This window comes from Syngnathus scovelli, chromosome 4 (assembly GCF_024217435.2).
Source record: "Syngnathus scovelli strain Florida chromosome 4, RoL_Ssco_1.2, whole genome shotgun sequence".
NCBI classification, from domain to species: Eukaryota; Metazoa; Chordata; class Actinopteri; order Syngnathiformes; family Syngnathidae; genus Syngnathus; species Syngnathus scovelli.
The window spans coordinates 12,878,769-12,894,291 of record NC_090850.1 but is presented as its reverse complement, the minus strand read 5'-3'; the positions used below and the strand labels follow the sequence as shown (position 1 = coordinate 12,894,291).

At 42.6% G+C, this 15,523-nt stretch overlaps 1 protein-coding gene across 5 annotated transcripts in view; it reads right to left on the bottom strand.

The window, feature by feature from the left end:
* sox6 (SRY-box transcription factor 6) overlaps window positions 1–15,523 on the bottom strand; it is a 124,843-nt gene that overhangs the window by 81,118 nt on the left and 28,202 nt on the right. For all 5 annotated transcript variants that reach the window (XM_049719004.2, XM_049719008.2, XM_049719003.2 and 2 more), the window contains 2 exons: window positions 4,182–4,422; window positions 1,475–1,685 (listed from right to left, as the gene is read on the bottom strand). In XM_049719004.2, coding sequence (XP_049574961.1) covers window positions 1,475–1,685; window positions 4,182–4,422 — 452 coding nt within the window. The remainder of the gene's footprint in view (window positions 1–1,474; window positions 1,686–4,181; window positions 4,423–15,523) is intronic.

Genomic DNA, 15,523 nt, shown 5'->3' with positions numbered 1-15,523 from the left:
TGTTCTGACCAGGCAAGGGAAGCCCAAGAAGAATAGTAGCAGATGGCAAACAGTCTCCGAGGACCTCGGTGATCCCGATCGCAGACACCAAAGCGGCCGAATTGGACACAACAGTTGTCATGCTTAGATAAGCGGTATATTTAGCTCATCTGTTGCTTGCGGCACATTAGCGGTGTCATTAAGACAACAAATGGCTTCTCTAACCTTCTTGTGTTCTCTCCATCCTGCCCTTTTCAGACTTCAGTCGTATCTCTTTCCAAAAACAAAGAAGTAGTGATTGGATTTCACTAGTTTTCAGGAAGTTTCTATTTTCTTTTGCCTCGAGAGTCCTTCTCCCTCCTTTTTACAGTAATCACTGATCATCACCACTGAAGCTTCCTCAAGTGCTCTCCAAAACTGAGTGTCTCTCAGTTCGTGCAGCATGGGAACAGTATTCTGAACTTTGTGGCCTATCCTATCATCTGCCATTTCTCCTTCATAGAAACTAATTTCCTCTGACAAGGGACTTTATTTTGGTGGCAGTGAGACACAGTGCATGAGGCAGACCAAGTCTCTATTATTAACAGGAGATTAAAACAGCTGTATGGCACTCCACCGCAGCCTCTCCTCCCTGCAATGACATACGGCCCTGGAGTACAAGATGCACTTGACCATTTAAATTTACTGCACCAACCGGGCTTTAGCAGCTGGGGTTCATTAGCATAAGGCCCGGCACTACCACAGAGATCTCAGAGTGAAAATCAACTTGACGAGACACGTACGGTATGAAACATAACCGGAGCTCTGAAGCCTTGTAGAAAAATGCGGTTTTCTCAGCGAAATGGGACCTCTCCAAGAATTAATTCAGAGTGATTTATATACAGTAAAAAAAAAAAAAAACTGTATGCACACTGATTTCTTCTGAAACAATAAGTCCCACATGTCCAGCCGGGTGTAATAAAAAGACCACCTAACGAACACTTAACAGACGAAGAGAAAATTATTTTTCGGCTAAGAGAGGTCTAATTTATTCATCTGATGAAGTGCTTAAGCTAAGAGCTCCCCAGACACTAAATGAGACACATGCATTCCCAAGGGGGTTCAACATTTGATTGGATGTAGTTACATTACTACTGCCCTAATTAAGAAGGGGGATGTGTTTCTGCAGCTTGTTCAAATATTTGTTTCTTTCACCACTGTACTCTTTATAGACTGCAGGCTGTGGGAGGGAGACGCCAACATGGGGAGACGTCTTTCAGATAGGACATACAGAAGACCTCATAGTGTTATCTCCTGGTTTTGCACTGGCAATGCCATTGAGATGAAGTAGTTTGTGTAACAAGTGTATTTGTAGCCAATTTGACAAGTAAAAAATAGTATTGCTGAAAAGGAGCTAAAGAGGAAAGTCAGAAATGACGGAAAGGCACATTGGAAGCTGCAATCCTAGGAAGCGTTTTTCTTCCTCCAAAAGTACAAACGGAGCGGGGATCCCTACCGTCTTGCTCTGTCTTTGTCATCTCCTCCAGCTTCTTCTGCTTGAGTGTGTCCACCACGTCTGCCAGGCTTCCTTTGCGGCGCTCCGGAGTTCCAAACGCTGATGCGCTCAGCAGGTCGCCTCGCTCCCGCGCCCCCTCCTCAGGCTTGTGCGGGGAAGTGGAATTGTTGCGGAAGGAGTACAGCGAACATACTTTATTGCTGTCAGATTCCTGTACGGCAAACAAAGGGGCCACAATGACAAGAGATGAGTGGTTCTTCCTTTGAGCTTTCTGACACAACTTGAGTACTGCACAGGATTTATGAAATGGTTGCTGTCGTGATTACATATAGCAGCGCATTGTGCCTTCAATAGAAGTCCCTGCACTGCTAAATAGGATTTGATGTGGAAAATTGAGATGAAATGATTAGGTGCGCTTGCATAGGGTATATTCATGATGCGCTTTGACTTCGGCTGCCGAGAGCAGACAGAGAAACATCCCAACTGTAATTCGTCAAATTGCTCTTGAGTGTGCATTTGTGTTCAGGTGACTGCTGTGTAATTTGTTCATTTTCTAGTGCCGACCGATTCTCAGCTGAGTGCCTGGAGACGTCGTAAATCTGTGTCCTGTCTCAAGCTGTTGTTGTTTTTTCAGTCCCACCTGTGCATGGTTTAGTATTTAACTTAGGGTCTTGTCTCCAGCCGTCTGGCTGAGTGCTCCCTGTGCACGAGCACACATGAAGGGAGACGGGAAGAATGGGATGTAGCTTGAACGGGAGAGAGGAAGTGAGAGCGAGAGAGAGCGATACGCTGCAGATGTGAGATTATGGTCGGCACACGGGCCACGGCTGAGCGCTACATCTGACAGAAGGTGGTGTTAATTATGGTTTGTGGAGCAGAAGGTCGCTAAGCAGCAAGGAGCCTCTGCCTTTAACAGGGGAACAGTTAGGTGTGATTTAAACATTTGCCCTCACAGTTAGGAGAGGAAACGTTTCGATATCCAACAGACAATGTGAGGTTTAATCATAGAGCAGATCCAATTTCTGGATCTGGATTTGATGGGAGGGAAAGAAAGATTGGACAGGGCCAATTCCTCATCCCTGCGCGGCATGTAGCGCCCGAGGCAGAGTTGCAGCGGTGTGTCGGGTGGTCTGGTACCAAGCTCCAGGGTGGCACGACTGACCGACCTGCTGTGCACCTCCCAACCTTGTGTTGGATAATTATGCGGCGTGGCAGAGACAGTGGAGAGTGCTTGAAGCTAGTGGAGGACTGCTGGGTTAATCAGCTGGCACGGGTTCAGGGCACAGCCTACACAGACGCATGGCACAGCAGTGGAGTCAGGTAATCAACACACTCTCATTCCTCTCTTTCTATTTTCTCCTCTGTATCACGCCACGCCGTCTTTTGATACTTTTCTCTCGCATAACCTTCACTCTTCTCACCCTCGGCTTACAGCAATTCATCTTCGGTTGTTTTCATGAAACAGTCAACCTTTGATAGCAACCAAACAGTTTTAATGGTCAGATCTTTATAACCCAATCCTGTTTTTCTCATTGCCTTAGCAACAGCCAGTGGAATACAAAGCTACATCGTCTTGTCTCACTACATAAAGCTTATGGAATGGAAGTTTTTCATTACCTTACAACATGTCACTCAGAAATATTCATGTACTGAACCTGTTCATGTGCCTGGATGTACATATGTGTGTGCATAAGAAATATGTTGTGCTGCAATCCTGTGGTGTTGAGGGTCGACCAACTGCGGAGCTAGTTCAGAGGCCCTCTGGGTGTCTTTACTGTTCTGCCATCTGTCAAAGACAACCACCTGCCTCTTGTGTGCATCTCGCTCACAAGTGCTCATGCTGCCCTTCATTCCGCTAACATCAAAGTAGCTATGCACTTAGAACGTACAGCATCTGGAAAGTGGCTGCCAATTTAGCTTTGAAGCAACAAGGCGGCGAACAACACCAAGGACAAGACATGCTTCATTTATAGAAGCAAGAATGCAAGCTCAAGGGAAGCAGAAAAGGCCAAGTCTTTTGGCCATGATGCAGTTGGGATTTGTGTCGTGGCTAATGTTTAGGGAAACGTTCCTCTGTTTACTCTGAGAATAGATGATGCTTTAGTCTTTGCCAGAGCTGCTTATACGAAGACCTCAGAGGTTTCATGACTCTGAGAGGCTGGAGCTATGGATAGAATATCGGCTTCTTTGTGCAAGCAAGGGACAATGAGGGCCTACTGAGACCGGATCTGCAACACCAAGGGGAGCATAGTAATACAGTAGTGTGCACTTTTGTCTAAAACGGAAGTCTAAAGAATTCAATGTTGCGTTTCACTGAATTTTGCCAACATCTCTTCTCTCGATTTCACCATGAGCTAAAACTTTGATGAAGACTATATTTAGAAATTAATCAAAGCCTTCTTTTAGGGCCCCTCATGGTCTGGACATGCCCAATACTATAGTGGATGTAATGTAAGGAATATAAAGAAAGTCCGAGTACACTAAAGACCATGCATCAAGGGCTGTACCTCTTTGCAGGTATTATGCAATTTACCCATATAGATAAATGCAAGACAAAGGATTATTAAAGACTAACTTGTTTTAGACTGGTAGCAAATGGTAGGATTCCCCAGATTTTTTTCCCATGAATGCAAATTATTTGCAGAAGAAAACACCACACTCTCTTATTTTCTTTCAAGTCATGTCTTTGTTTTGTATTGTGTCTCACCATGCGTTGTTGGGCAGACACCAAGCTGTCCCAGTCACTCTCTGAAGGTACGCTGCTTAGCGGCTGAATTTCATCGGGATGGGCTTTTCCATGGAGCAGATTGTGCAGCGGCAGCTGCGGTGTGCAGTGGGCGTCAGCCGTCTCCTCTTTTTCCCAAGACAAGTGATCCTGGCTCATGGCATCATCTCCATCAACCACAGAGGCAAAAGGAGACGTGGCTTGCTTGGTAGACATGACTCTGCTGTTGAGTGAACAAATGACACTTTATTAATGTTGACTAAATAACAACGAGTGAAGCACAAAAACTGTGATGTTTCCTCCCGGTTTTAAGGAAATAGATAGGACGTTGCTCTTGTTGGCGTTTGAAACGAAACAAAAACGTGCACTGGTGCTACAACGTTCAACCTGACTGCATGAGGGGTCTGGAGCAGGTTGTGGGGTCCCTAATCTTTTGTTTAATGCAGATGGATGGCTTGATCTCAGCCTGGAACTGTGCCTGCTTGGGGCCTGGGCCAAACCCCAAGATACTCAGGCAGTGGGTCAGCCAGATAGTAAGGCTATCAGCCAGGAGACAAAAAAAAAGGAAAACCTCACAAATAATTTAGCCGTTCATCCATTTACAATTTTTATTTTCAAATTCATTGTATTTCGATTTTTAAAAAGGTATGTTAATGTTGCTCTTATCCAATTTAGCAATTTGGGGATGGATCAGAAAAAGACGCAACTGCTTGTTTTTTAACATAATTCGGCAAGTTTGACCTACACTAATCTTCATGATATAATTACCTTGTATGATTTTGATAAAAGACACCAAACTAAAGTAATTGGAACTAATATCTAGTGAACATTTTAAAGTATAATTACGATGGGCAGTCGATGTGCCTGACAAATATTCACTTAAGTGTTGCACATTCACAAACACACACTGCTTCACTGTGATAGATCGGCCTGAACATGGAGTGGGCGAAAACAAAGGTGGCCTAAGTTCATGTCATGTGTCTCAGCAGCTGAACAAACACGTCCTATAAGTCAGGTACCTGACTGAAAACCTGACATTCTGTGCCTGCATGTGTTGCCTCCTTTATGTAACGGGACCCGGCCTTCAATTTTAATAACCCGTTCAATAGTTTTCTTGCTTGTGTGTTAATTGAAACTCCCCAAATGCGAGCAAAGCTCAGAATGCACATCACAAATGTAATCGAGGTCTGAGAAATGGTAGTTCGAAGGGGAAGACGTGTGCGAGTATGTCCGCCGAGGGACGTTCGAGCGCTCGTATACTGACTGATTTTTTATTAATGCACCCAAAAAGCCCGAGCCTGGAGTGCAACAAACGCCTTGTCCTCAATGGAGTGTGAGAGTGAAACAAAGCACTGCTTTTGTATTACACACTAAATCAAGTGGCATTATTTTACCACTAAAATATTCAGTCTCTCAGGCACTTTTACTTGAGTCTCCAGCCATCAGTCAAACTGCTGAGGCGTGAGCAAGACAAGGAGACGGAGGGAGAGCGATGGAGACTCCATCCTCCTGTAACATGTGTCAACAGCAATCTTGTTAAAGAATGCAACAGATCTGCGGCGGGCTCCATAACAGTATTTGTCAGCAGCACTTAATAATTTATTAGCAGGGCAAGGAGGTTTTGCACTCAGGCAGCTAAAGAGTGCCGAGAATTGCCTGGGCCCCGCCCCCTCCCCTGACAGGCCCCATACAATACCAGCTCATATCACCGAAAGGGGAAATAATTCTTTGAAAATATCTAATGGCAAGTATGACATTTTATTTCTCATACTGGTACGGGGATCATACAGTGAGGTGATCTAAAGGCTTTTCTCAGCAGCAGGCAGATCGGCGCTGACACAATAAAAGCAATTTATGAAAAGAAAATAAGAAGTCATATTCTTTTCAGTGTGGGTGTAACTATGTATAAATGAATCATCTTCTCCAAAAGAAATCACACTTTATACAGGCTTGGCCTCAAATGCAAACAAAACAGCTATGTTTGTACGTTCTGGAACTTTTGGAGTGACTTAACCTCTCCCAAAACAAGCCCCAAATATGCCTTTATATGGCAAACAGAAAAAAAAAAAAAAATGGTGAGCTTGAAGTTCATAAATCCTCGACAGGCTGCCATCCCTCATGTTTGATCGCGCCATAACAATGGACAGCTAACAAGCCAAACTAATCAATAAGGGCATGAAATGCTGTCTTCTTGCCCACTTTCTCGAAGACAAAGCCCCAGTGATTTTGAGGACGGGAAGCAGCCACAAGGGGAAGGGGCAGCTCCCAAACAGTAGGGCTCGCTATATACTATATATAGCTGACAATATTGAAGGAGAGGGACTTATGTTCCCTGGCTACAAGCTCATGTAGCCTGGAATGTTTTGACTCATGAACTGTTCCCTGTGACAATGTTTCAGCGTCAAGCAAAACAACCTCTGCTTAATTGGAAAGAATTAGAGAGGGGCGTTGTGCATCTTCTATGCACACTTTTGCGTTCTGCTCTTTTATGGTGAAAGGGCCATCTTTCTGCTGGCTCTCCCTGGTCACACCATTAACCTTTTATTGACACTGGTGACAAGTAACTTATCATCAGGTACCATAAAACACATCCACCCCACTGCTAGCGTCTTGTACCTCTTGGTTTTGATCACAAGACCCGACAAGGAGGAGGAAAGCAACTTCCAAAGCCAGAATTATATGCCATATAATGCAAAGACAATCACTGTGTGCTAATAAAACCTTTAGTTATCATGAAACTTTTACACACAATATACACCAACAAAACTTATGTCGCTTTATGTCGCAGTGTGGAAATATTTTATCATAAAAGATCGGTACCGCAGCTACTTGCAAAATATGTCTGCAAAGCTGAATTACGGAATTATAAAAATTATGAAACAGCATAATGCCAATTTTTTGGGGAGCCTATGATGTTCCATCTTAGAACACATGATGTTCTGAAACACAAGACGAGCCCTGCTGGCTCGTTGAAGAAATAACACGCAGGGCTCCCACTAATTACAACTAGATTCAGCAAAATGTTGAGTTGTATTTTTAATCATTTGTTTTTATTTTCTACTTCTATTTACGCTGCCTGTCTGTCAAAATAGGCCCTCTGTTTTTACAACAAACTTGTCCACGTGAAAAAAAATGAAGACAGCTGTACTATACTGGGAAAAAAAGAAATAAATGATGTCATCAATTCATCCACTTTTATTCGAGTTCCATCACATCCATCCATCCATCCATTTTCTGAACCGCTTAGTCCCCACGGGGGTCGCGGGCGTGCTGGAGCCTATCCCAGCCGTCATCGGGCAGTAGGCGGGGGACACCCTGAACCGGTTGCCAGCCAATCGCAGGGCACACAGAGACAAACAACCATTCGCACTCGCACTCACACCTAGGGACAATTTGGAGTGATCAATCGGCCTACCAAGCATGTTTTTGGGATGTGGGAGGAAACCGGAGTGCATTGTAGAAAAATCTCAAAATGTTGACCTCCTAGTACCTAATAAATGCCTTACAAGATGTGCCTTGAAGTTATGCATCACAGTCAACTTGTAGTGTAACAATGTATCAACAAAAAAATATGGCTTCATGCAGACTTTTAATTAATCAAGGTGGTCAGTCTATAAATCAATCCGTTTTAGTGTAATGTAAAGTAGAGTCGTCAAGCCATTAATCAGCCCCAAGGACTGTTGTTTCAATGTCTAATTACTGGAATTACCATGTAAAGAAAATACAATGCATGATTGTATAAACATTTGGAATACAGTTTGTGAACCGATTACTTTGGGGATTTAAAGATGTGTGCGTGTGTGTGTGCACGAGATGAACAAAATCATCTGCTCGTTTCCCGTCAGGGGTTCCGCCTGTTCTAACAGGTGTCGTGGTAGGGTTCCTCAGGGTTCTTCACCTGCCATAATGAGATATTACTACCTGACAGCTCCCAGCTGGAGGAGCATTGACACGGAATCCACCGTTTAGCACAATTAAATTATCACCCTCTATTGTGATTGTGCCATGCTGTGCAGCTGCCAGCCTTCTTGGTACATAATCAACTCGTAATAAAAGGCTGTAAACCGCACACACTCACTCGCTGAATGGCAGATGCAGTCACATTTTGAGGCACTGAGAAATTCCAGCAGGGGAGTTTGGACAAAAAGAAAAAGAAAGAAAACACACACACACGTTGTGTCGTTTCTGTGCACTCTGTTAGAATGTCTTGATGCTCAGCTAACAATGTAATTAAACTTATTGGTATTCTAATAAAGTAAATGGTCGGGAAGATACAGACTTCTCCAACTACTGCGATGAGGTGGCTGGAGGGTTGTCCAAATTAATTTTGTAAAATTGATCCGCCATTATTCTTGACCTTCCCCTGCAAAAAGTCAACTCAATTACATCTGTACTTCATCTCCACTTCACACTCTCTCCTGATACCTTCTCTATTAGACATGGCCACCGTTAGCACATTGCTAAAACCGAAACGACAGGCGCCCAGAGCAAATTAAGCAAGCCACCTGAAGTGCGCACTTTACATATTGAGCCGTGTATTGATAATTACTTTGCAGGGTAAATTATTTGCAATAATATGCCGCAAGAGGAAGCGTCTCGTTGCTCACTTTAAACACTTGTGCAGCTGCCATGGCTGCATGGTCGGTGTCCTTGCGCCGCGCAAGGCAAAGGCACACGCAGGTGTGAGAGTGCTTAAGTGTTCCTGTCTGACTCCTCAGGAAGGGTCGATGAGCACTCACACACTAAATCCCTCCACGCCCTCTCCTCCACTACCTCCTCCCCTGTGCCCGTGGCCCCGTTTCTGATCCCAGAAAACTCTGTCGGAGATGGATGGCATAATTCTCACTTCTTCGGGATACATACAAGTTCACCTTATACACCCAATGAACGGTGTACGGTTAACTAGAGAAAGTTAGTACAGTGGGGCCTGAGCAACTAAACCGTTTGGCAAAAAACTAAAGGCAGACGGGAAACCCTATTGATGCTTTACCCTCTCTCTTATGCTCTCTTTCTTCCTCCCAACTTTTCACAAAACCTGCTGGGCGCTGGCGTTCCCAAAGGGTCTTGCGTTTCTACAGCACTTAGGCAAACATCACAGCGAGTCGGGCCGTCCACTAACAAGAGCCTATTTGCCGAGCAACAGTAGAGCTTTGTGGCTTTCCACAGTTGACAGTAAGTTATGAGCCCTTTGTGAACAGGAGAAGGAAAACAGAGATCGGAATTTGGCAGCAGCATAATAATACAGAAATCTCCTGTCCGTGGAACGTGAAATTTTCATGGCAACAATCAAGCATTGTTGAGGGAAAGAAAAGCAACGGTGACAGATGAAATATAGAGCGGGGCCCCCTTTTTGTACCACCGTAAACAAAGCGCCATTCAAGCCATGTCCACTCTGTCATTTATAAAGATAACTTCTTCTGTGTGCCGCAAAGTTTGCTGCAAATGACTGCCCTTCAACACATCAAGCATAACATCTCTTATAGTTGTCAGAGGGGTGAAGTGGGGGTGGCCAAGAGTCAGGAGAAGCATCCCGTGTTGCCAAAGAGAAGCACAATAGGTGTAAAGGGGGCATCAAAACACCAATAGGAGAGAAGTCGGGAAACAGAAAGTGGGCCTTTTGGGTGATTCAAGCAGACAAATGCTCAAAGACAATAGATTATGTTTGGAAGAAGAAGAGTATGGGAGGGGAAATGTGGGCCCCGGTCTTTAGTCTTACCGCCATGAGGTCATCATTGGCACAGTAAGTGGGATTGGTAGAAATGCCAATGGAGAAGACATCTGGAGTGCGAACGCACAGTGCCCCAGTGCTTAACAGTCTTGCTTAAGAAACTGGAACATTTGCATAGCCTTGTACAATATTTTCAATAATTGTCGCTCTTACGTCTCTCTCATTATGTGTTTAAATATGTTTCTATTATTTTCGAAATGCGTTTGAAGGCCTTAATGAATTAAACATGAAGCGGTGGTTTGGAACATAAACCTGCGATTGAGGGGGGGATTACTGTATCTGTATCAGTGGGTCATGGAGACTTGTTTGTAAAAGACAGCAAATTGTCATTTGCAGATAGTATATTTCTTCAGAACCAAAAGTGTTGCTTCTCTTCCTTTTCGTCTTTGGAGCCTGTGTCTGAAATGGAATAGGGGATGGGGGTGGAGTAGCTGAGTTTCATGTGACACGTCAATTGGAAAATCAAAACAGGGGTAATTCATTTGCTCCACCAGAAAGCCATGAGGAAGAAGGGTCAGGCGAGCCACTCCTCAAAGATTTATGATTAAGCCTTATTATTTTTGGGAAACTGACATTGATTGCTGATTTAAGCCACTGAAACCAATTAATTTGCCCACACTGAATAGAAAGCATGGTCAACAGCGTGTGGCGTTTTGACAGATTGGACAGGAAGAAGCAGGGCAAATGTGAAAGACTAGATGGAGCTCTGTTTGGAGACGGTTAAAAGTTATTTCAAATGACTGACAGCTGATAAAAAAAAAAAAAAAAAAAAAATAGGTCGACTCACCGATCCTAGTAATTGCCTCAAAATTTGGTTCACAGAAGACATGAATGTAGTGCTTTTTAGCAATGCTGAGACTCACGGGTGGCACAGAGAAAAGTTGAGTAAATGAATGTGAAACATACCGGTCATAAAAATCACCGGGCTGACAGTCATGGTTGAACAGAAAAATGTTCTGAGCACTCCAAGGAAGTGGGCGCTGCATGTAGCGGCTCAAACGCTGACCGAAACACAAAATGTCTCATCAGTCTGACACAAACCTTGTGTCTGACTGCTTAGACCAGTGTTTCCAACCTTGATTAGATTAGAATATTAAAAGAAAATTAAAAAAATCAAGAAATAAAATAAAAGTAGAAAATGCAAAATGGCACACCACAACTAACTGCTCCTGGCTGGTGGCGAGAGACGGCTGATTTGCTCCATCTCATTGAAACGGTAGACATACAATAGTGTGGGGATTTGTGATCCACCGAATGGGGCTCCCTACAAAATTAACGTATCATATAAAAATAAAATAAAAAGAAAGAGAATGAAAATATTATATAGGGAGAAGCTAGAATCTGGTACATGAGAAAAATAGTGATAACACATTGCAATTCTTAAATTCTTGTTAGCTATGTGTAAATCATTTTATATGTCAATTGTTAAATAAAGACATATTTATCCATTGTCCTGGTTTTATTATTAAAGCGGGAGCCTCCATAATCCCTTTTTCCAGCTGGTCAAGAGATGCCTTTGGCTCCACTAATACGACTTGCTTTTTAATAGACACTGTGAATCACTGGGCGAGGGCAGACTTTGAACTGAAATAATTAAGTCAATTACTTTCTTGAAAAGCCACAAGTGTGCTGCAGCACCGTTTGTGTGTGGTTGGGCACGATCTATGGGGCCTGTGTTTCCTGGGCAGCCTCGCGCCCCGGCCGTCTCTGTTGTGGTTCCCTGCCACCGCAATCATGATGCTTAGCTGTACTACAGCGCGGGCGCAGAGCAGCTCGGCTCGCGGGGTCCGCGAAGAAATAATCTGCTCATGTCAAACTGCATCCCTTAATTTCAACGCAGGCCTAATTTATACAAAGTAGACTATTGTCAAACATTCGCGCAAAATATTTCTATTTTATTATAAAAAATCATTTTAAAAGTGATTTCATGAGTAATTGTTTGAAATCCAAATTTGGTCCTAAATTACCAATGCCACGGTCAAAATAGCATAGAGACCATAATCAATCTTTTTGAAGATACACAAACTAAACAGAAGACAAATAGTGAGTGAAGGCCAGACAAACATTTGATAAGGGGCTCAGCATTCAAGTTGTTCGACAGTGTTTTTGCTCTGCACCTACACACACACACACATACACACATACACACACACCCACAAACACACACACACGAGCCTGAACCATGTGTCTGTCTATTTGCTTTCTACTCAAGTGTAGGTAACAGCTGCATCTTTCACAGATTCTTGAGCATGTAACAAGACAGCCTAAATGCTTTGGGCTATAAATTCTATAGAAATTTATTTACCTAAATAAAAAGTGACTATAGGATTTTTTGTCATCACTTGTCATCATGTTAAAGCTAACGTGACTTGACAGTAGTGCATAATACATATGGCCTGTGGGGGAAAGAAAATCTCATCTCTAGCTCCTCTCGTGCTTCTAATTTGATGCAAAAATTTAGACCTGTTATGTTGTGACCGCAGAAAAGCACCTTATCCGTAATGGAGTCTTATCATAACAAAAACTATGTTGAAAGGCTGAAAGTGCAGATCAAATGACTGACACCTTCAGATGGTTGTTTTTCCTCAAACGCAGTGGTTTCATGCTTATTAAAATAGAAGCACAAGATGGTGCAAAGAGATGGCAGAACTTTCTTCACAAATCATTGTCATCATAAAGTACTGTCACGACACACTATGACATGCAATAAAATGTATTTTCATAGCATTCTAGAAAAAAAAATTCTCCCATGGATCAGATTTTAAGCAAGCATTCATAAAACTACCAGAAGCTTCATAATTTCCCATTCCCCCTCCTGTGGGTGTGCCTGCCTGCAAAGTGCTGCTCAAGCCGCTCCTGAGAATTGCATCATGAGGAAGGGCGTAAGACCACAGCAGCAACGCACCTTAACATGGAAGAAATACCTCATGCTGGACACATTCATAAACACCTTGAACACGAGCTGGCCGGCAACTCAGACTGGTTGTAATGGCGCACCTGACTGCACGGTGCCAAGTATCTGCTTAACCAGAGTCTTGTCCAAGAGTACACAAAAACGCAGTCACACCAATGACTCTTAATGTTGCATGATCTCATATACTATACGTGAGCTCACGGAGGGTACCTCATTATCAGTGTGACTTTTCACCCTAAAAAAAAAATGTTTGGTATAGTTAGAGTTGATGCAATATGAACCACACACGAGGAGTCAGCAGCGATCTGCATATTCAGTAACTTCCGTAATTATATGCGCAATTCATCAAGGGGATGTGATTGCAGGGGAAGTGGAATAGATGGGAGCTGAGAGGTCTGATTCCTGGAGGACTAAAGTCTAATCACTAAACTAACATTATAATTGAAATCGAAATTGAATGCTTTAGCTCTCACAAAGAATATCTGATATTTCACCAAGTGTGAAATGTAAGCTTGGAACTACATATTTATTATGAGCCATTAGCGATTTAGGATTTTTAAAAAATGTAGGCACTAACACCCCAAAAAGAGATGCAATGTGGAATAAAAACATCCTCATTAACTTCTATGAATCATAAAGTTGTTTCCAGTTCGTGTTCACCACAATTTGATAAGAATTGGTGTGGGCAACTAATGGATTGGAATGGTTTAATGTGCAGTTTATATACAGACTTGTTTTTACAGGTTGGGGGAAATATTTCACATAATAAATATATATTTCACATAAATGTACAATTATTTTATTCCCGCATCCCTTTTTGCTCAAGCAGATCATACTTGATGGGCTGGAAAAATCTTGTTTTTAGTCGGAGAATCTGCCTTGCCCATTATTACTACAAATGCTGTATTGTCACATGAATACAAAGAAAAGAAAATTCTTGAGCATCTAATAAGGAGCACTTTGCGTCTGTCCTCCACTTCACCTCCACATCATACTGCCTTCCCATTCCAATCTTAGGGTTTTCTCAGGGTTTGTCTGACTGCAGTAAAGTGAAAGTGCAAAAAAGTCCTCTGTCCCATTCTCCTTTACGCCGCCTTCTCTTGCTATTCATGTCTGACCGCAGGATTCATATTCATCCTTCAATAACATTTAATTAGTAATGCCAAATTCATTAACCTATACTGCTGTTGCGCTGGCCTCAGCCATAAATTAGCTTAATGCGAGCGGACGTATTGCAGCTGTAATAAGGGACATAAAAGTCAAAGAGAAACAGATACTGTTCCTTGGTAGTCATGGATCATTATAGCTGGGGAGGGTTCACGTTCAGAAAAGCAGCTCTCTTTCAGCTCCCTTTTCAGCGAACGCTGTTTTAAAGCAAAGACCATTTAAAAACGTTATTATGACCATGCAGTGCAACAATACTGTAACAGCAGATTTTTTTTAAGGATTGTGTTTAAACAGTGGTGGTTAAAAATGTCACTCAGGCACTGTTATTGAGTCAAAGTACTTGAGTCAATACCTCAGCAACAACAACAAAAAGCGATTTATGTAGGCGGTCCTTTTCCAATACCGTTCAAGTCTGATTTATAGTCGTTCAACACAGAGCTAGCTGATGATGTAGCCAAAGCCCAACACAAAGTGCAGTGACACAAAGGGAAAAAAAAAACTATCTACTTTGCATTTTTTTGCTCAGCGTCTCTGAGCACTACTGAAAATGGTGAATAAAAGTCAGAGAACCACTTTGGAGTTAGAAGCAACAATGCTGCACAACAGTTTCATGGACTGAGATAACTGTGAGCTCCTCTATACGCCAGTAATCTTGATTAACACATTACATTGAAGAGCCTAATCGGCCTAAATCCTATATTGTTGTTTTAAAAAAACGATTACCATTTAAGTAACAAACAAGACTCATCATCTACAATTCTCTTAGCTTGGAATTTTTGTGATGAGCTGATCGACCTTTTAGTAAACAGTAATGTGCCTCTTGTTTCCTTTGAGGCCAGCCACAAGACTAACAATAATGAGGCCATTATCAACTATTGCACTTTGAAATGAGGGTGTGCCGACAAAACAGAAGATATAGTTGTTCGGATGCTTTCCATGCAATCAACAAGCCATTGTTAAGGACTTCAGAACAACGAGAGTAAACAATGGGAGTGATAATGATTGGACTGCACTGTCATGAACATCCTACACAAAGGGTCCACTCAGAAAGAAAGGCCCTGATAGTCTTCAGATACATAAAAGTCAACGGTCTGGCTTCACAGAAAACAACCTTTTGCTTTCCGGTCGCTGAAATGTGTGGAAGGGCACATTGTTTGACAGAAGGGCCACTTACATCACGAGGCCTGATTTGGAGGACAAATGTTGTATCGTTTAGCAGATGTTTATAAAGCTCTTGTCTATATGAATAGATGTGACTGACAAGATCACATATTGTCATGTCTGACAAGTGATTCTGCACATACACTGAGCAAGTCAAATGACTAATTTACTAATCGGGCATGTCAGCTGAGTTTTATTGAACATGTCAACATGACTCCATTAGATAATTGCTAATCTATGCTCCATTGCAAATCTGGCCAAATTCCTTGGGGAACGAAGACAAAGAAAAACGGGCTATGTATTTACTGTAAACGCACGTGGGATATAAAATGTCTACACACCCCTGTTCAAATG